Source organism: Carassius auratus, unplaced genomic scaffold (genome assembly GCF_003368295.1).
Source record: "Carassius auratus strain Wakin unplaced genomic scaffold, ASM336829v1 scaf_tig00214548, whole genome shotgun sequence".
Lineage (NCBI taxonomy): Eukaryota > Metazoa > Chordata > Actinopteri > Cypriniformes > Cyprinidae > Carassius > Carassius auratus.
The window spans coordinates 188,929-210,861 of NW_020527703.1; the positions used below are offsets into that span (position 1 = coordinate 188,929).

The following is a 21,933-nucleotide window of genomic DNA, read 5'->3' on the forward strand; positions in this document are numbered from 1 at the left end:
CTAAAAATGCAGCTTTGAAATTGCAGGAGTAAATAGAAAACAGTTATTTTAAATAGTACAAATATTTCACAATATTACAGCTTTTGCAGTTTTTTGGATCAAATAAACGCAGGCTTGGTGAGCAGAAGAGAGTTCTTTAAAAAACATAAAAAATCTTACTGTTCAATAACGTTTGACTGGTATAGTGTGTGTGCGTTTATGTGTATATATATATATAGACGTGTTGGTGGGCTGCCTGGACTAAAAAATGTCAGGGCCGATTTTTTCTGATTCAAATTAATATGATTTAAAGATAAATTTTAATTAAAAAAAAATAAAATTTATTACGTGCAACACAAAGGAACATTATGCAAAAACATAACTACTAATACGCTTTTATGGGGCTAGAGCTAGGATACTCAGAATTCTCTATAATGTAAATTTATGATGACAAGAAATCAATCCACAATTACTGATACAAACAAACATTATGCTTGAGCTAATAGTCATACTGATTTGATTTTTAAATGCAGTCTATTTTACAACAGAAGCATGTGGCAGAGGTAAATATTTTTTAACAGCAGCAACAACTTCAGCTCAAACTTTTCTGCCATAATATGGCTTTCGTACAAAAGTGCAAACAAAAGACAATTAACAAGAGATGCTATGGGGGGCCAGCGCTGAACAATAGACAATGAGAGTTCAGGGGTTTTTGCTTGGCTTGATGTTTTAGCACTGATTGTATCTTGAAGAGAGAAGTGAATGCTGCTGCCAGGACTATTATGTAGTTTACTGGATTCCTGCTGCCGGTTTAGTCACTTCTCAGTGAGATTCTATAGAGACTGAGATATTCTGTCGTTTACTCCACTGTTTTTAGTGTATTTTATTTATTATTTTAGTATATATGTCTTAATATATTATAGAACTTATTGTGTGTAAAAAGTTACAGTTACATGATTTGCATGCCACATTTCCAAAAAATCCTTTCCCAGCATTTTTGACTATAGACAAGTAAGCACATGGAAAGATGGCCATTTTCATTTTATTTTATTTTTTTAATACATAAAACATTGTTCTAAAATACAAAATGGTAAATTTAAATCTTAACAGAACTTGAGGGTTAAAATTTGTTTGTATTCATTTTTATTTATTTTATTAATAATTCTTAAAATCCTAAAAAAAAAAAATCTAAATTACCAAAACTTTTCAAAATTACCAAGAAACTTTTTTTCACCAAATGTTTCTAACATTTGTGAAACGTAACAATATTCCCTCTTACAAAGATTCACCCCCAGGGAGCTCTTTTGACCTACCCCATTGCATTCTGGGGCATTTCTTTTGAACAGGAAGTGAGGAGGATTATGTGCATATCCCTGCTAAATCAACAAGTCTCCAGCGAATGTGGAGTGGCATTATTCAGCTGTCAGCCAATCCGTACCTCACTGCTACACAACTCACATGATCAACAGTATATGCTGTTTCCAGCACTGGGACCTTTTAGGGCTTGAACAGCTGAGAGACGATACAAGTTAATGTGCATTAGACTTCAGCTCACTCTCAATTTTATTAAGCCTGCTGTGCTCAGGGATTTAGCCCAATACGCCTATGTATTTGTCACACCCCATTATTTAGAGAAACATGCAGGCCAGAGTCAACTGCAATGATGCTTATGTGTATTTCATGCTCTAATCCATCATCATAAAGACGTCATCAGAAATCCAGACATGTCACCATCTCACAATGCTTAATGTCACGAGTTACAAAAAGAGAAGGCTTCTCTTTTTGTTTCAAAGCAAACACTTGTACTGCCACTGCTCTTGAAGAAGGTTCTGGCAGAAATTACAGTCCTAATTAGGATTAAGGAAGAGGTCAGTGTGCTTGTACTAGAATGTGAGGCATCTGCAGTGAGCAGGGATGATGCCATCTGTGCTGAAAGCAGCGAGCAGCTAATTCTGGAACTGAGTGCGAGTCGACACGATTCACAGATTTCAGTTGGAGCTGCCTCACGGTGAATACAGGATCCTCCCATCAGCTGAAAACAATTTGGTGAGCTGACTTAGGGCCTTTTATCACTGACGGGGGAGATAACCATAGCCTAAAATTTGTGTGTATGTATGCAAATGCATTTCATATCTCTCATTATCAGTTTCTGTGGAAAGCAGTTTTTGAAATGGCATCTGAGAGCCATGAGGGTGAAAAAGAAACCTCCAGTAGATCTTATTGGAGGCGCAGTCAGTGCTCAGCTGGCCATGAATGGGACGAGAAGAGATGCACAGCTCTGACTTACCTGCAAATGCAACCAATTAATATGCCGTGAAGTCTGTGCCTGCTGTTGACAGGTCCTATAAAAAGCAAAGGCTTCTCCAATGATAACCTGTTCTCACCCCTGTGGAAAATAACTCATAGTCTTGTTATGTACATCTGCCCTCTGAATAATCACTAACCTGCATTGAGAGACGTTCAGTGATGGTGGTTAATTTAGCCTGCATTTTAACCCTCATGTTTGAAAAGTACTGATACATTCTTATTATAAACAAACAAAAATACATATAAACATTTTCAGACCTTGTTTTATTTTTATTTTATTTTACTATTTACTACTTTTATTTTACTTTTTCTGATTTTTTTATTTCATTATATATATATATATATATATATATATATATATATATATATATATATATATATACACACACACACACACACACACATTTTGCTTGTCCTACATAGGGTTGCAGGGATGCTGGAGCATCTTGGACTAAAGACAGGGAAACACCATGGAGAGACGGCCAATCTATAGTACTTTTTATTTTAAAATGTTATTTTTATTTTATTTTAGAAATAAACATTTTATAATGTTTTGGCGTTCACTCTTTTAAAAGATAAAACAGTCAACTAAATCTTAACAGAACTTCCATAGTAGGTTCAAAAGCATTTGAATGGCACAAAAATTGTTCCTTTGCACTGTTGCTATCAGACATGCTTTTGTTCTACCATCATGCCCTGTCCTGATTAATTTAATATTCATGCACTCCCACTGCCAGAAACTGTGTCACAAAACAACGGTTTCGACTGGTGTTCATGTGGACTTCAACCATGTGATGTGTTACACTAAACAAGCGGCAATCTAATCAAGCTCAGTTTTGTCATGTGATTGGAATGTGAGGTGAAAAGTACTTATAATATGACATATTTGTGAAATTAATTTCCTTGTACTGCTTTACGGTGCCAAAATATAGTATTTCCAAATGCAATCAAATGAAGCCATACTCAGTTATTTGATTTTCCATCATTAAATCATACCTGACTGTTAAAATCTCACCTTATTTTAGGCTTATTGCCATGCAGAAGGGGTATAAAGGGATACAGGACAGAGTTGTGGAATGGGAGATACGCACACCAGTCCTGTGAACTCCAGTGGGCTGGAGGATGAAAGGAAAGGGGGTCTCCTACAGTAACTAATGCTGACGCAAAGTGACATGTACTCAGGCATTCAGTGACACCACTGCCCCTCTCTCACTGGCTCAAATCAAGATTAGTCTTTGACCTGGCTAGATCAGAGGGGAGCTCGGCTGGAGTCTACCCCTCAGATACCTCCAAGAGAGCCTATAGCATCCACATGTGAATGCAAAAATTACAAATGCAAAGAGCTGAGCCTCTGGCTAAAAGTGAACTGTCACAGACCACCAAATTTAGAAGTTATGCAAATAAAATCTATTGCATGTGGTAGTGCAACCTAGTCTAGTCTACCTAGATTTACCTCATCTAAATTTATGAAATGCTCCAGGATACTTATCTATCCAAAAATGGTCTAGAAACAATTTTCACTCAAAAATCGCTAGTAAATTTCACATTTACAAAGTAATGGTACATGTGAAATGAAATGATGAAACTTTAAAGTAATAAAAGTAAAATGTTATTTTCATGTAAATATTCTCCTATCTTCTAAATATTTAGATATATCAAATATATACAGTAGGACATATACTGTATGTTGTCAGATGTCTTAAGCTGTTGCATGCCGGTGGTGTGTTTAATAGTCATTTTAAAATGTTTGTCTCGATTCCCCTGCATTCTGTTTCTTCCCCTGCTGCATGTCCACTTGTTTTGGAACACAGGAACACTCCTTATGTAAAAGATATCTAAGAAATACACACCGGTAAATGAAAAAATTTATTTTAAAAAGGTCTTCACAAAGACAATGAGCTTTCCTCCTGCTAGACCAAAGTAAGTCAGTGTTGTGTTTTCATTAGAGTTGCTCTGCTAGAGGAATGCCTGCTTGTTCTACACTTGCACTTTGAAGTGACGCCTAGTGACATTTGCTCAGCAGCTGAAAGAATATAAGAGGTATTTTCGTTGTGGAGATTGCCCTATCTTTGCTGAGCACTACTATTTTTAGTCTTGGGGAAACAAGAAACAAACACGTTTCTTCCATGTTAGAAATCCAGCAGTTCATATCATTTAGAGTAATGGGACTTTGGGAATATGCTGCATAACAGAATCCAACTGAATAAAAACCAGAGAATACAGATCCAACATGAGTGTTACATAGAAATGAACAAGATGTACAGCCGATGTAATGACTGAGTCTAGCTCCCTGAGGAACCTTCCTCTCAGCTTTCATTATTAGATGTCTTCACTTGAGATCGGATGAAACAGATGAGTCTGAGGGCAGAACAAGAGGTCATTACTGTCATTTCTCAAGCAACTTCGGAGTTTTCAGACTGTACGCGAGTGAATATTCAACTTCAGACTTCTAAAAATGAACATTTTCTCTTTGTAAACTTATGTGCTTATTCAAAAGAGTCTTTGTTGAGCTTTTCTGACTTGTAACACCCATGAGGACACAACCAAAGCAGATCTAAATGTGTTTAAAGGAGATAAAAATGTAGAACGCTGAGGTCATCCATTTGGGCTGCATCAAGAGAGTAAGAGCCATCCACAGCTGTACAAACACCACCATTACTGACTCTGAAGCTGAAACCTCTACACTTTTGTTGATGCCATGTTTTCATGAGTTCTGAGCTACTTTCCCTGGACCAGGTGTCCTATGCAGGAGATTACGTGTTGAGGGGGTTAAACACAGCCATGTAAGGAACCATGAACAAGGAACCTTATCTCAACAGAATTGCATCTTCCCAAGGGATTTTTCCCCCTTGTAAATGTATACTCATTAGAGAATATTGGAATACAGCGGCCATTGATTTTCTTGCTTGGAGTAAAGTGACTATCGTACATATATACATTTGTGTAGTCACAAACAATTTATGCTACTTCGATACCTTTATTCGGGCACCATATTTATTATTTTAATAGAAAATGCCAGCCCATAATTCTCTACCACAGGCTCAGTGGGGGAAAAAAGAATCCAAGATGGCAAACGAAATGTTGATTATAAATATAATTAAAAGCTTTTAGTCAGAATTTGTGTGAATATGGAGTTTACAGCTGCATATGTAAAGTATTGGACATCAGTCACTATGAGGCTCTATGTCCATTAAGATACTCCCTTAGAAGGCAGCTGCCTATGTAGGCGGTAGATAACCCAGTAGATTTCAGAACAGAGACTTAATTCCTTCCGTCAGCGTCAAACAAAAACGGATGCCAAAATGCCCATGAGATGAAATGTGAATTTAAAACACATTGTCTCCTTCGTTATTTCTCAAATCATTTAGAAATTCAACACTCAAGTTTATACCATGCATCTACACAAGTGTCCGTACAGGCTCTTATGGTGTAGTATAAGAAATACACTCCTCAGTGAAGTCACACTGGGAATATTGCTGTACAGTTATCCATGTGTCAGTGGAGGAGGATTTGTGACCTCTTGCACATCATGAATTGTTCAGGGCTACAAACATGCAGATCAATTTAAAGCTGCGGGGGCAGAGCCCGAGTGCAAATCTCTGTGTGAAAACACTCCTCAAGCTTTAGAATCTATTCCAGTTAGATACGATGAACTTGTAGGGAGCACACATCCAATCATTACACAAACCCGGGATGTGTAATGAATGGTTCTGTGGGCATCTCTTTCTCAGCCAATGACCAGCCTCACCTCCTCCCCCCAGCAAAATGAATCAATGCTGCGGTTTAAAAATAACAAGGAATATTATCCACTTCATGCATTGGTGAGTGAACCGCATGTGTTGAATGCTTTCTGACAGGCTGCATCGGAGCAGAATGTGTTTAAGCTTTTCTTCACGCCGGTCGCAGATCACGATGCAGGGTGTGGTGGGGTTTATACACTGTGCTGTGGAGCCTGTCCAAACAGCCCCATGATTCTGACCATATAACTCAGTTCTATGTAGTATAATGTTTCTTTAAAAAACATCATGAGTTAGGTGTTGATGCCAGGATTAGAAAATGGCCTTCTTGCATAGGACAACCCCTTCATTGACCTTTCTTAGCATTATGCAATTTTTGAGTTTTTGATTCCAAGGTGGTCCACTTGTGCGGTTTTAAAGTAGTATTCCAGGTTCCAGACATGGTGTTATCATATTACTCAAATGACATTCAAATAGTTTTTTTTTTTTTTTTTTTTTTGATCACATAAATGCAGCTTTGGTGAGTGTAAGACTTCTTTCAAAAAACAACCCCAACCATTTGAACGGAATGTTACTTTTTTTGTTAAAACTTCTGCTGTAAAGCTACGGAGCCCTGCACATGGCATGCAGGAAAAAAAGTAGGCTAAATCGTGCGCACGATTTACTCATTTGTTCCTTCGATGTACTAAAACGTGCCCACGATTTACTTATTAGTTCCCTGGATGTCCTAAAATGTGCAAACTTTTTATTATAAAGATTACTATTTCATTCCCTTGATTTGCTAAATCGTGCGCAGAATTTACTAATTTTTTCTCTCGATTTATAAAACGTGGACTCGTGTTCTAGGACATTGAGGGAACGAATTAGTAAATCGTGCACACAATTCTTTAATTTTTTTCTTTAATGTCATGTATGGCGCTGTATAAAGCTGTTTAAATAAAACTTGTACAGATGTTTATTCATTTTTCTGGATTTCTTATATTAGGGTCATGGATATGGTCATATTAAGAAGGTTTTAGGTTTGTAAAAAAAAAAATTCACAATCAAATCGTTTCAACGGAAATTGTTTACGTCTTGTAGCTATACTATTAAAATTGATTATTTTATTATTTACAACCCTATTTTCTTCCATTATAAGTAACTCTCTGTAAGCCATGAGTGGATGAGTGGAAATACTTTTTTTTTTGTAGTTATCAACATTGTGCTACTAATTTTATCAGTTGAGTTTAACAGCACGCAGATGCATTATGTAGATATGGAAATGAAATTAGGCAGGAGTCAGGAAGCTCTCTCTCTCTCTATTATATTATTCAGTTCTGTAATGCCTAGGATTTTACCATGGCATTACACTAAGATTACTGAAGAGAACCAACAGTTCAGCCTCTAAAGGAAGAAGTGGGAGATTAAAGCTTGCCTGGGATTGTCACATCTCATCCAGCTGTGCTCTCCAAACAGGAAGAGAAAGGTCAGGATATATAGGTCATAGAGCACCTGCCTTGTTTGAGGGCTCAATTATTCCTCAAATGGCATCAGACCACAGAAACTTTACCCAACAGGAAAGACCTTTCATCACTGGGTGAGATGTACGGAGGCGAACGTTACTGACACAAGCTATGATTTTGCTAGTGCTGAGCACCAGCCTCCTATCTGATGATATGATAGGACAGGATGTGGCAGGCAGAAAAATGAGACGGGAGACATCGTCACCACTTCCTAGCAGTCTAATCACAGAGTGGCCAGTGGCCTTTGTGTCCTCCATATGCTGGATGTGATTGTAAAAGAGGATGTAAGCATGTATGGATGTGATTGTGTGTGAGCTAGTGCTTTTTTTTCACATCCTGCATCCTTTCCCATTATATCATTGCACTGATTTGCACCTCTTTTTAAAGCTTTTGAATTAAAAACTATTTACACTAATTCAACCATACTTAATTGATCTAACTATGAAATTGAGAAGACTGCTTTTTATATATTTTAAAGTTTGACTAAAAATAATACAAAAATAACACTGGATCTTACTAGGGTGTGTTTCCTGTACAGTGTGAGCAGTGATGTCCTGATTTGTGAAAAATGACTCTTATGAATTGATTCTTTTTAATGATTTAATTAAAAAAGATTCATGAAACAGCCTCAGACTCACTCGCCATTTTTCTGATGTATTCTTTTAATTTGTGAAAATGTGTATTTGCTCTCTTGTTGTTGTAAACGAAAATAAAAATGTATGTTCTCAACACAGATTTTTTTTTAAACAGTCTTCTTTGAACTGTCCTTCTCACTTTTTACCGCAACACACAGTCAGATTTGCAGCCATGTCTGTTGCATTACTAGCCTTTTCTGTGTTAGATGGACGAATTCTCAAGAGCCTTGGCCTAAAATACAATCATCAAAGATTCATAAAAAATTATCCCTAGCAATCAGATGGCCATTAAAATTTCAGTGCCCTGAATAAATGCTCTTTCAGAAAAACATTATAATGTTTTTTCTATTTATATGGAAGATTATGACACCAAAATACCACAGACATGTACAGTAGTAATATTTGAATGGTCTTCAGTTGCTTATCCATGGTGGACCCAAATTCTAAAATGCTGTTAACCAACCAACTTTTCATAGGGAATTAGCCTGTAACCTTTTAAAGCGGTAGAGAAAGTGATGAGATGTACAGGTCATGTTCTATGCATATATAGCAAGTGTTTTTCTTCTTCTGTGAACCTACAGAATGAACTTCATTTCTAGATTCATTTGAAGGGAGCCCTCTGGCCTTCACTTTAAAGCAGTCAGCTGTTATTCATAACAGAACGGCGACTGCTTGTCAGTCTACACAATTATTTGTGGTGGGACGCTTTTACATAAGTGATGTTTGTTGTGAGAGTGGAACTAAAAATGGATGGTAACATATCCGTTCACAGCTCACAGGGATGCGAAGAATGTGTGCTGTCAGGGTGGAGGGTTTGGCCGCTGGGCTCGAATGGTAATTGAGTTTCAGAAATCTTTAGAGGAGTGCAGTGGAACCAATATCACGTGTGGTTTAGGCCATAACAACACCCCCGTAATTTCAAGTTATTAATTCAACATGAAACTGATGTTTTTTTCTGTCTTCTCGTTGCAGGCTACATCAACACCTTTGCAGTCATCCTTAAGACAAGGAATCCTAAACCATGGGTCAATGAGTTTGATTGTAAGGCTGTATAGTTTGCTCTCAATCAGCCTTTAGCTGCTGATTCTAACATTAACCAGGCCACTGGAACTGCTCACAAGCTCTTTCGTTGTCTTTCCCCATGCAGCGGTCGAGCTGTCCTGCATGATAGAGTCAATCTCCACTCCTAATCCCAGAATAGAATGGAAGAAGATTAAGATGGGAGAGCCCAGTTATGTATACTTTGATAAAGAAATAGCAGGTAGGTTATACAGCATTCAACACATACTGAACACAGTGCTGTACAACACATCGACTAATACTTCATAAAAAGCTGCTAACATTCTCTTAATGCAATATTTAGCATGGAATACCAGTGAATTTCTACAGCATTTAACAATGTTGGTTACACTACTATTCAAAGGTTTGGGATTTTATTTTTATTTTTTTTTTTTACTCTGATGCATTTCTGTGATTGTAAGTACAGTAAAAAAAAAAAAAAATGTAATGTTGTGAAATATTATTACAATTTAAAAATAACTGCTTTTTATCTTCAGCAACATTACTCCAGTCCTCAGTGTCACATGATCCGACAGAAATGAATCTAATATTCTGATTTGGTGCTCAAGAAACAAAATTGAATAGAGTTGTGATGCTTAATATTTTTGTGGAAACAGAATTAGTTTTTTTTTTTTCAGGGATTTTTTTATTAATAAAAAGTTAAAAAGAACAACATTTATTTGATTATTATTATTAAAATAGTTTTTACTGTCACTTTTGATCATTTTAATACTGAATTGCTGAATAAAAGTTATAATTTCTCTCTCTCAAAAAAAGTAAAATCTTAGAACAGAAGTGTATGCCAGAAATTTTTTAAACATTTTAATGGAACATAAATTAACAGTACTATAAATAAATATGAATGAACAATAAAAAAAGTTTGTTAATATAACAGCTTAACAGTTCATGCAATTTTTAACTTGAACTAGCAATGATGAACAATACCTTTGCAGTGTTTAATATTTTTAAGTTAATTTGCATTTGTATATATACAAATACATTTTTAACATATAAAAATTAACATTAACCTAGATTTAATTAATGTTGTATTGTTCATTGTTAGTTCAGGTTAGCTATTAACTGTTTAACTGTTACTTTAAATGTTATCTAAATTGAAACTTATTTTATTATAGTATTAAAGTGTTTAGTTCAGCTTGTTGTGTAGTGTTTTCTGATATTCTGTCAGTTTAATAGGAATTTTGGAGCATCATTTTTAAGTCCCGTATTTTATGAACACCCCAGTGGGAAAAGCTTTTTATTCACCTGTTTCAGCCAACTATGTGTCTTCTCACTTGTTTTATTTTTATTTCCAGGTGACTTGGAAAAGAGAGCGAGTATTCGAGAATCTGCGACCTTGGTCATTCTCAACGCAACAAGAGCCGACTCTGCTGATTACCGCTGTGAAGTCACCGCCCCAAATGACCAGAAATCCTTCGATGAGATTTTAATATCACTCACTGTAAGAGGTGAGCAGTTTCCCTCAAATAATTCTACATCAATTGATTGCCATGTACTGAAACAGGTCTTAAGTATACAGACTGTACTCTTGATAGGAATTTTGACTTTGAATTAGCTGTAGAGGTAGCATTGTTAGTACTTCCCTACTGCCTCGGCGTAACATGAGATGGAGTGGTGAGCCAACGCACCCACCCTTGGCGCACATTTGAGGATGCTTGCTCTAACTCTACAGGGCGTGTTTAGGGCTATATGAGGAAACCTCTGAAACTGCATCTGAGTTTAATCAGGGGTCTAAAAGCAGAAAGAGCAGCATGTTCAGTTCACTAAGGTGCACGTGTGTGAGGATGCTATTGTATGTGCTGTTACATTAAGATGATTCTCTTGTGTGCCATACAGTGAAGCCTGTCGTGCCCAGATGCTCCGTACCTAAGTCTGTCCCGGTAGGCAAACCAGCAGAGCTGCATTGCTTGGAGGACGAGGGCTACCCGAAATCCCATTACCAGTGGTTCCGCAACAAGGAGGAAATCCCAGAGGATCCTAAGAGCAGCCCAAAGTTCTTCAATTCCACTTACACCCTGAGCAGAGAGATGGGCACTCTGGTGAGTTTGGAAAAAGAGGCGATGGGGTAGGCATAGGGATATTTTTGGGGAGCCAGTTGATGTGCGATGGGTTCAGCCAAGAAGGGAATCTGCTGTCCTCATTTGCACATTCCAGAGTGCCATTCTCCGCCATTTGTACTCTGTGCCCCCGTCAACCTTCACACCACTTTTTAAAGTTTGAGCAGCGCTGCAGTACAGCCACATCCCCCTGAGGAGACAACCTCTGAAGAGTTTACTGTGTGTCCTTTAAGGTCTGCCAGAGCCTCATTCAACACCTCTGTGTTACTTTTATAACATACGCACCAAAGTCAGAAAGATGATTTTAGGTTTAGTTTTTTTGGCTCATTTTATTTCACTGAAAGAAAAAAAAATGTTTGTTGATGCAGGAGTTCAAAAGTAAACCAAATATTCAAACATTAGTGTATTAATTTAAAATGTTTAGTCCACAAAAAACATTGTTAGTTTATTGTTAATATCTTGCAGTGTTTTATTTTTTGTCATATTTTAGCCAACAGATTACATGATATTAATTTAATTTAAATCGTTTAATTATTTCTAAAATGCACAGTTTTTTTTCATCTTCACTGATTAAAAAAAAAACATTTTTAACCATTCAGAGTGTTGTTGAAAGGTTACTACTGCTGCCTAGAAACACAAATACACTACAGTTCAAAAGTTTGCTGTTGAATTTTAATGTCATGTTTAAAAAAAAAAAATCACTTGTGCATACAAAGGCTGCATTTATTTGATCAACAATACAGTAAAATGTTATTATAATTTAAAATACTGTTGTAAATTGTAATATATATTTTAAATGTTAACAACTGTTACTCCAGATCCTACAGATATTATTCTAATATGCAGATTTGCTGCTCAAAAAATATCTGTTGCACTGCTTGTATATTTTTTTTCTAGAAACAGTGATGAATAGGAAGTTAAAATGAAATGTCATTATTATTTGGTACTATTACAAATATAATTATTATTTAAAACTGCTATTATAACATTATAAATGTGCTTTACCTTTTTTATTATTAATTAAATGCATCCCTGCTAAATAAAAATAGTAATTTATTTGTAAAAAATCTTACTGTATCCAATCTTTATGCTAAATGATTTGTCAACTTAAAACACTGTATTTATGATTTTCAGAAATTCAGTGCGGTCAAGAAGGAGGACGCTGGAGAATACTACTGCAGAGCCAGGAACGAGGCCGGGTTCTCAGAATGTGGACCACAGATGATGGAAGTTTGTACGTATCTTGATTGCCTTTTCACATGTAACAGGACACCCCACAAAGCCATGATCTCACGCTGTGCTTATTTATTTTTTTGTAGATGACATCAACATTGCTGGAATCATCCTGGGTGTAGTGGTCGTGGTGACTGTCCTTCTGTGTATAACAATGGGCATCTTCTGTGCCTATAAACGTGGCTACTTCACCAGCCAGAAGCAGACGGGGAAGAAGTAAGCACACCACTTCCATCCGAGTCACACTCTGTCCCAGAGCAGTTTTGACTCACCCTTTTATGGCTTTTTTCCATTTCATCACCCAAGGAGCCCCTGAATGTTTCCAGCTCAGTCTTAACATCACATTTAGTCTGTTCAGATATTTGAAATAAATGTGGTTTTAATAAATACAAGTGTGATTTAGTGGTGACTGTCAGCTTTAAATGTTTTTCAGATAAAACTGATATTTAATATTTTTTTCTCCTCAGTTACAAAGCTCCAGAAAAAGGAGATGGAGTGGACTATGTCAGAACAGAGGATGAGGTATAGGAAAATAAAAAGATGTTTTATTATTTTTATTTTTTATTAAGGCTTTCAAGTGCTTAAGAAACCTCCTGGAAAGTCTAGCAGTTTAAGACAGGAATCAGTTAAACCTCCTTCACTCAATCTTCTCTCTTTCAGGGGGATTTCCGACACAAATCCTCATTTGTCATCTGAGAGGAGGAAGACGGGTGATGGGAGAAATGCGGAATTACGTTGAAATTTACTGCCGCTATTATACCTCGCAGACACAAATCCCAAATGAGGACATCAGCGTCAGAGCTGCCTTTGCACGTGCCTCGCTTCACGGCATATCTGCAACAACACAGTTTGTATTTGCCAAAGGTGATAAATAATCATGTCTGATCACTGTTTAAAGAAACCAGATGTTACTTGTTTGAACTTTTACACCCTTTTTTTCTAAAATGTTGTCTATTGGAAAATTTCTGTAGAAACCAATATACAGTAAGAAAACGTTTTCCTCAAATTCTTCTGTCATTTTTGAAAACATTTATTTTGTACTAGGTAAATTTGTCAGAATATTTTTGGATGGAATATATTTTCAAATGCCTACAGAAAAAAAAAATTGTTTTACTTTTTTAAATATTTGTAAAATACTAACCTGGAAGCCAGTACTTTTTGGTTTTTAGACTAATTTGGTTGTGAACGAAACCACTTCCACCAAGTTCACATCCTCTGTTTTCCTCATTCAACAAACAGACAATGTATCAATACATGTTTTATTATCCATTTAGATTTCAAAATCTTTCAATTGTATATCCAGCGACACTGGCTTCAATCAAAGGTCTTATGTACAGTACTTACTATACTGCTGGGATTTCATGTTAATAGTGAAAGGACGTTCCATGTTCATGTTTGTAGATCGACTTAGACAGTGAGTATCTTCAGAAAAACACCAGCAAAAAAGCTGGAGAATATTTTGAAAGACCAGTGCTGTGTATCCTTGATTTGAAGTGTCCTTCTATTCTAGTTGTTTATCTTGTATATAGTAAATATACTGACTAGGTTGTTTATTTTTTTATTATAATTTTCTTTTTTCTCTCTCTGCGTCTTTTCTTTTTCTTATTTGAGTGAGAGACTCTCTCTATGTTACTTTTTAACCTAACAGGGTTTGTTTGTTGGTTAAGTGTATTGGTTGTATATAGATCCACTCTGAGCTGCAATGTGCATAATAAGTTTATGGTTTAACCAAATGTTGAATGAGGCAAATATGAAACTCTTTCCTTGGAAAACGAATCTTTTCATGGGAGAGAGGGGATCTGCCTTATTAAATACATAACAAAAAACAACCTGAACAACCTTTTTTTTTTCATCGAGTAGATATTTTATTATGTAATAGTGCCTAAAAGTAGAATGAAATAATGTTTCAGGAGAACAGAGCACTAGTGTTGTTTCTGCAGATGGAATCGGAAATTCGTCGTTTTACTAGACCTATGGGATATAACTGATTTTATATATTAAGTTAGATTTGTACATTATGAGTCACAGCCCAATATCCCTGCATATGTCACTATTGTGAGGGAAACAGAAAATGACAAATATTGTGGTTTGAAAGAAGAAGAAAAAAAGCAGGGAGAGCTGTACCAAATACTGACTGCCAAAAGAGCATTTTCTCCAGTTCCAGTATTATTCAGCTCACAGTTCCTCTTTCTTTTTATATTTTGTTTGTAAGTCTTGAGCAACATTTTTTGAAGCTGAGCTCAGATGTTTTTGACTCATTTGTGGTTGGTTTGGAGACAGCTGGAATTTTAATTGAAACATATTTCATTCACTGAATTCATGTCCCATTGATTTGGGGCCAGTACAAATCCTGTGTGAATTCTTGAACAGTATGTTTGTGATTAATAAAACTCACTTCTTAAATTCATTATGTTGTCGTCGTGCATTTTAAAACGAATTCGTTGTCTAAAATAAAGATGATTGGAAGAGGTTATAATGGGGCAGAAATTCATCATGTGGAGTTCACGCCAATAAATAACAACCAAGTTCAATTTGACATTTATTATAGACTAACAACGTATTTATTCATTTTGCCGCTTTGTTACTTCTGAAGCCACTACAGGAACATGGCGATGGAAGAAAATACGAGATGGGAGGAAAATTATATTTTAATGTTTCTTTGCGTTTTCCCTGGGGAAATTAAAGGGACAATAAGTAACTTTTTAGGTATTTTATTATCTAAATTCAATATTTTTATTCATAAATATGCCCTCAATGGTGTACAAATACCTATGCCAATGTTTAAACTAATCCTCGTAAATGAAGAATTTATTATCTTTATATACATGGGGCGGGTAGGTCGACGGAGGCTTCCATGTAGTTCCGCCATCTTGCAAAACTATAATAGCAGAGAGGGACAAAAAGTACTAAGCCAACGCGTTTCCACAACGCGTTTTCGGTCAGAGCCAGAAACGCAGGTGCAGAGCAGTGAGAGGCACTTGAAACTGCACCGGCAAGTTTAAAAGTCTGGATTGCATTCTTATTATGGACCATACATATGCCGCGCCACAGGAGAAGAAAACATCGTCGCCAAAACAGTCAAAAATAGAACGTAAAAGGAAACATGACCGTAGATTACAGAAAACAAGAGTTAATGTCGGGGAAGCTTTTTCTAGGTGGAAAGAGCTAATGCTGGATAAAGATTTCAAAAGAGACGCTGAAGTGGCCAGTTTCTTCTCGACAGGTAAGTCAGTGTTACAGTCTATATTATAATATTTTTTTTATATCTAACAATGCACATTATTCAGAAAATATAACGAATAAAGAAGACATAACTACTAATTACAATATTTCATGTTTTCCACAGTCAGTAATTTTCATACTGTAACATTCGTTTGTTTATGGTCATGTTGCAGTTTGTTTGAAATAACACACCTGTTCACCTGAAGGAAAACTCGACGAAGTGCTATTAGAAGACATCCTGTCAAAGCTTTTTTGGTACATATCGCCTACCCTAGATGCAACGCGCATTTGAAAAAGCGAGGCGCTGGAGAGCAAAATTAGTTTGAATGCAAAATACAATTTCACCACTAGATGGGAGTAATTCCTACTTAGTGTCCCTTTAAAATTATCTTCCAAAACATTTGCCTCCTCTCACAAAAGTACTGAAACAGTTTACTTGAGATACTTACTGTTATTAATATTGAGGATATTAGGCTGGTGTTGTTTTTATACAGTCTATGGTCTGGTGTCAGATCAAAAGGAAAATGAATCGTCAGTCCACATCGTGCGGTTGTTGCTAATGCGCGCGCTTCTCCCTTTACCACGTTGTCTTATTAACGTGTCGGGCACAATCCACCTGTTACACCCAACAGCCGCCTCAAACAGGATTTGCAGTAACCTGATTAATGTGTTAGCCCTGCTTTTATACAGTCTATTATGTGTTAGTCCGCACCAGAAGCACTGCTGAAGGGTCATCTCTGATCCACTGACCTCTCTCTCTCTCTAGATCAATCTTGCTCGGACACTGAACAGTTCTCAATGAAAGTTTAGTCAACAGCGTACTCTTCTGGCGCAGAGAGGACCATTTCCCCTAACGTTAGTTGGCAGATCCTTTAAATCCTCTGATCTGTTGCATGAGGAAGTTATTGTGTGTAATTGGCCTTGATGAGATTTGCAGATATATTTAAGATACAGATTCTCCGTGTGATTTAGTAATAGGCAACACCTATCTATCTTCTCACCATAACATTAAGCCATAATTAAACAAATACGTTTAAGAAACAGAAAAAAATAAAAAATAAAAAAATTGGAATGAATTCTGGAGTACATTTTTAAGTAACAAATACGTCTTTCCTTGATATTTCAGCCCAGTTGATGGCAGTATAACTCTGATGATCACTAAACCACAAGAGAGGACGGGGGGGGGAAAAGAGAGGAGGGGGGAAATGTTGCCAGATCCCGCTAGAAAAATAACCACCTGACAAATCTGCACATGGAAGGTTTTACAACTGAGGTTGAGAAAAACGAGAGAGAGAAAAGTTTTTTTGTAAATAAATTTTTTGGGGGGCATGTAAAAATATTTTATTTTATAAATTATTATTATTATTCCAATCCTTAAAGCATCAAGGAATGCCTCTCTATATTATTATATGTTATAATTTCTTTCAAATATTTTGGTATTTATTATTTGTAGGTAATTATTTTATTTATATTATTTTATTTATATTTATTTTTAATATATATATATATATAGAGAGAGAGAGAGAGAGAGAGAAATAAAATAAATAATAAAATAATTACGGTATATATATAAAAATGGCAAAATGCATTAATAACAATGGTAATTTGTTTAATGTAAGTACAACATATTATGCTCATGATGTTTGATTTTATTTATTTATTTATTTTTAAAGAAAAATAATAAAATTATGCGGAAATGGCAACACTGGAAGAAACCCTGGCTTCTCTCGCGTGATTACACGTTCTGACGTCACACTTTGCGTTTGTCAAGGGAACTGCAGAGCGATTTCACCTGTATTTCTGTACAGAGTGTACTCATTCATTTAGTATTTTATCGTTTATTCGTTCCCGATTAAAGACATATTTTATGGCTATAACAGGACGTTGGAACGGATATTTTGGGTAAGATTTAATATGCATTCAGTTATCTTATATTTTACAAGATACAGTCTATTGCTATCTCTTAAAACCTAGTGTTCTGCCTGTCTAGACAGCAGTTTTGGACATCATAAGCGCCCATCATAGCAAAGCAGTCTGAGTAGGCTGCATACATGTAAATGTCTTACTGCATCACAATAATTCTCAATAGAGCAGTCGCAGAAACTATTCCCCTTACCAATACTTCTTTGACTGAAAGAACAGGGCCAACGTGAACTGCCATTTTTACTTTGTTTTGTTCAGATTATAGTAAATTATTCTCTAATTGTCACACGTGTTTTAATATAGCAACATGTTTAATAACAGTAACAGTTACTGTAACAAAGTTCAAATTGTTTTGGTTAATTTACATAAAGTTGCAAATAACACATTAATATTAGATGAAAAAATAGGTATAAAACTAAAAAAACTATTAAAATAAATGTATGTGCTCCTCTCTCTCTCTCTCTCTCTCTATCTCTCTCTCTCTCTCTCTCTCTCTCTATATATATATATATATATATATATAGATAGATAGATAGATATACACACACACACACACACACACATATATAAAGAAGTAGATAAAAATGACAAAAGACATAACCAAAACTGAAGATATAAAAACGTAAGCAAAATATTAGCAAATTCTGTAATAGTATAGAATTAATACTGGTTGATAACCATATTAAAATGCTCAATAAGGTAAAAGAAAAAAAGTGTCACAGATTTTCTTTACCTTGTAGACTTTCTGAGGGGAAACAAAAAGAGGTTAGACCGACCGTAATATGAAGATGAAATATGACTGTTATTTATATGTGTCCAATTTGATCTGGCTTATCAATATTGGCATGTTTCTTAAAACATATAGACCTTAATTTAATACTAGGGTCACTTCTTCAAATCCTTCATCAGAGTGATACATCAGAGTTTAGTTTCCTGTTGGGAAATATTTATTAACAGCAAATAAAAACATATATTGACTCGCAGAATAAATAATCCAATCTTAGAATAACTAGACACATATATTTGTCTATATATTTGTATGTAATACGCTCTTGTATGGGCAGGATGGGTTGTGCAGAACTTCTATTATAGTTTGCTCTGTGTGGACATCACCGCCACCGTGGAAGAAAACGGCAGCTCATGGCACCAGGCCTACACAAACTCGGGCCCCAGCCCCCTCCCAGCACCACCCGAACACTTGTGCAAGGCCTGCGGAGGCCAGTTTGACCTCGGAAGAACGGTAAATCAGGTTACATCTACTCAATTCCTACTATTAAAGCAAAAAAGTCCAAATAAATTCTAACTGGATTTGAGCATTTTTACTGATTTCAATCCATTTCATAGCATGTCTGCATGGACTGCAAAAACAGTTTCTGCAGCCGCTGCTCGGTGCAGATGGACCTCCGGCCGCGGATGTGCCACACCTGTCAGCGGCTCCACGGCACTTTCTTTGAACGGGCCGAGTTGATCAGGCTGAAGGTGAAGGACCTCCGTGACTATCTCCACCTGCACGAAACCCCCACGCAGATGTGCCGAGAGAAGGAGGAGCTGGTGGAGCTGGTGCTGGCTCAACAAACTCCCCAGAGGCAGCGGCGGTGCCGAATCCCATTCACAGCCGTCTGTGCCTCCTCTGCCTTCCCTTCCTCTTGCAGAATCTGAAGCCCTCACAGAGGAGGAGGAGGAGGAGGGTGACGAGGAGGAGGAAGAAGATGAGGAGGGCGAAGAAGATGATGAGGATGATGAGGAAGAGGTATGGATGGAACATACTGTATTTTGTAGTAGTTGTAATAGCCTCTTGTCCAGATATAATTGTGATTTATCTGCACTTCACGTAGTCCACAGACAGTGAGGAGACGCTGGTGCTCAGCAGAAGAGCCTCTCTGTCTGACCTGAGCAGGGTGGAGGACATCGAAGGCCTCAGCGTGCGGCAGCTGAAGGAGATTCTGGCACGTAACTTTGTGAACTACCAGGGCTGCTGTGAGAAATGGGAACTAATGGAGAAGGTCACCCTCCTCTTTAATGATCAGAAAGACCTTCACAACCTGGGTATGTCTTTCTGCATGCACACTGTGGAACCATCATCATAGTGATAGTGTTGTCTGGTGCTTAAAGACCTGGGCTGGTTACCAAAAAATTGCAGTTTTGTTTGTTAAGAGAGAAATATCAGTGTTATTGTTTAGCATGTGTGTAATGATAAATGGACAGCTAAAAAAAACACCCTGGTTTATGTACATTACAATTTAGAAGTTTTGGGTCGGGAAGATTTTTTTAAAGAAATGATTGCTTGTATTCAGCCAGTATGAAGTCAGTTGATCATAAGTGACTGTAAAACATGTATAATGTTACAAAATATAAAACATTTGTTAAATTCAAACAACAAACATTCGAAAAAAAGAAAAAAAAATGCAATACTGATGAAAAAAAATGTCTCATGAAACGTCATGCTACAAAGGTTGCCAGGTTTTCACTAGAAATCCGCCCAATCTAAAAAAAGGGAGTTTCAAGGGGGTCCCCAGTTAAAAAATTGCATTCCGGGGTTATAAATACATGTTTTTGGCAGGGTTCCCCTAATAAAATTCGGATTCCAGGGGAAAAATATCATGTTATTGGAGTCGCTTCAATTGGCAGATGTCAAAAACGACCTGCGACAAAAATGTTAAAGTAGACCGCAGACTTGGCAGTAAAGGCAGCTGATTAAGCTTTGTCATGACAGGAATAAATTGCATTTTAAAATATACTGAAACACAAAACAGATTTTTATCCATTTTAAATTGTAATAATATTTCTCAATATTACTGATTGTACGGTATTTTGATCAAATAAATGTAGCCTTGATGAGCATGAGACTTTTTTTATTTTTTATTATTCTTACAGACCTTACCAATCCCAAACTTTTGAACAGTACTGCAACTTAAATCATGATAAGTGTATCTACTTTTGTTCTTCAATTTTACTGAAATTGATGTTCTTGCACTTTCTTTTACTTTCAGTTTCAAATACAAAAACAGAAGCAGGTATGTTTTATGGATTATGTAGCAAAAAGACCCCAAATGCTATATTACAGTTCCTGGAAATGTGTCTGATAATTGAATTCCTCACCATTGTTCCAGCTGATCCTGCTGAGCCCAGCGGCCAGGAGGAGAACCTGTGCAAGATCTGCATGGACTCCCCCATTGACTGCGTTCTGCTGGAGTGCGGCCACATGGTCACATGCAGCAAGTGCGGGAAACGCAATGAACGAGTGTCCCATCTGCCGACAGTACGTGGTTCGAGCAGTGCATGTCTTCAGATCGTGAAATTCGGGTGCAGAGAGACAGACTGTCCCATACAGGTTGTTGCATTTTCACACACTTAACAACATTTTCTCACAATTTTGATAACTTTAATTTTGCTGCATTGTTTATAATTTAACATGATTAAATGCACTTATTTGCTTTTTAATTCCAACCGTATTAAGGTGTGCCTTCTGAGTGGTGTTTAATTCATCAGTTGACTTTTGCACTTTTTTGTTAATTATTATGATTTTTTTCTTTATATCATCCCTTGATATTTGCGTTACTTACAGTATGTAAATAATAAGCGAACAAGGTTTAAAGGAAAAAGTTAAATAGACGTCCCTAAAGATGTGTCTGTCTATATAAAGAACACAATTAAAGAGGTGAAATAATCTTGGACATTTCTGGGATATGAAAACTGGGTAAAATGGTTGACTTAAATTGTTATTTTGAGCACTGATTCTCATGTTGTTTCTGTGTTTAAGACTGTACAATAGTTCACCATTGCAGTTAAATCATCACTATAATGTGACCACTTCAGGGGTCACTCCACTCTTGGTTAAAGAAACAGTTCACCCAGTATGTTTCTTCATAGGAACAGATTTGGAGAATTTTAGCATCACATCACTTGCTCACTAACAGATCCTCTGCAGTGAATGGGTGCCGTCAGAATGCAGAGTTCAAACAGCTGATAACAAACATCACAACAGTCCTCAAGTAATTATTGTCATGTTTTTACCAGCTATTTGGACTCTCATTCTGACCGGCACCATTCACTGCAGAGGATCCATTGGTGAGCAAGTGATGTAATGATACATTGTCTTCAAATCTGTTCCTATGAAGAAGCAAACTCAAGTAAAAATCGGATGACTGAGGATGAGTAAATTCGAAGCAAATTTTAATTTTTTGGGTGAGCTATTCTTTTGAATAATTACGCACACTACCAGTTTTGGTACTTGTTTCTAGTGAGTAGGTGCTATTTTCCA

General features: G+C 36.5%; 1 protein-coding gene and 1 pseudogene across 1 annotated transcript in view; both read left to right on the plus strand.

Moving 5' to 3' along the window:
* The window catches only part of LOC113092290 (junctional adhesion molecule C-like), a 32,535-nt gene extending 17,601 nt beyond the window's left edge, over positions 1 to 14,934 (plus strand). Inside the window, exons 2-9 of the mRNA XM_026257870.1 lie at positions 9,133 to 9,201; positions 9,308 to 9,421; positions 10,533 to 10,685; positions 11,074 to 11,276; positions 12,429 to 12,528; positions 12,614 to 12,743; positions 12,995 to 13,049; positions 13,188 to 14,934. Coding sequence (XP_026113655.1) covers positions 9,133 to 9,201; positions 9,308 to 9,421; positions 10,533 to 10,685; positions 11,074 to 11,276; positions 12,429 to 12,528; positions 12,614 to 12,743; positions 12,995 to 13,049; positions 13,188 to 13,223 — 860 coding nt within the window. The 3' untranslated portion in view covers positions 13,224 to 14,934. The remainder of the gene's footprint in view (positions 1 to 9,132; positions 9,202 to 9,307; positions 9,422 to 10,532; positions 10,686 to 11,073; positions 11,277 to 12,428; positions 12,529 to 12,613; positions 12,744 to 12,994; positions 13,050 to 13,187) is intronic.
* Positions 14,935 to 17,493: 2,559 nt separating this feature from the next.
* On the plus strand, positions 17,494 to 21,041 carry LOC113092291 (E3 ubiquitin-protein ligase rififylin-like; annotated as a pseudogene).
* The last annotated feature ends 892 nt before the right edge of the window (positions 21,042 to 21,933 follow it).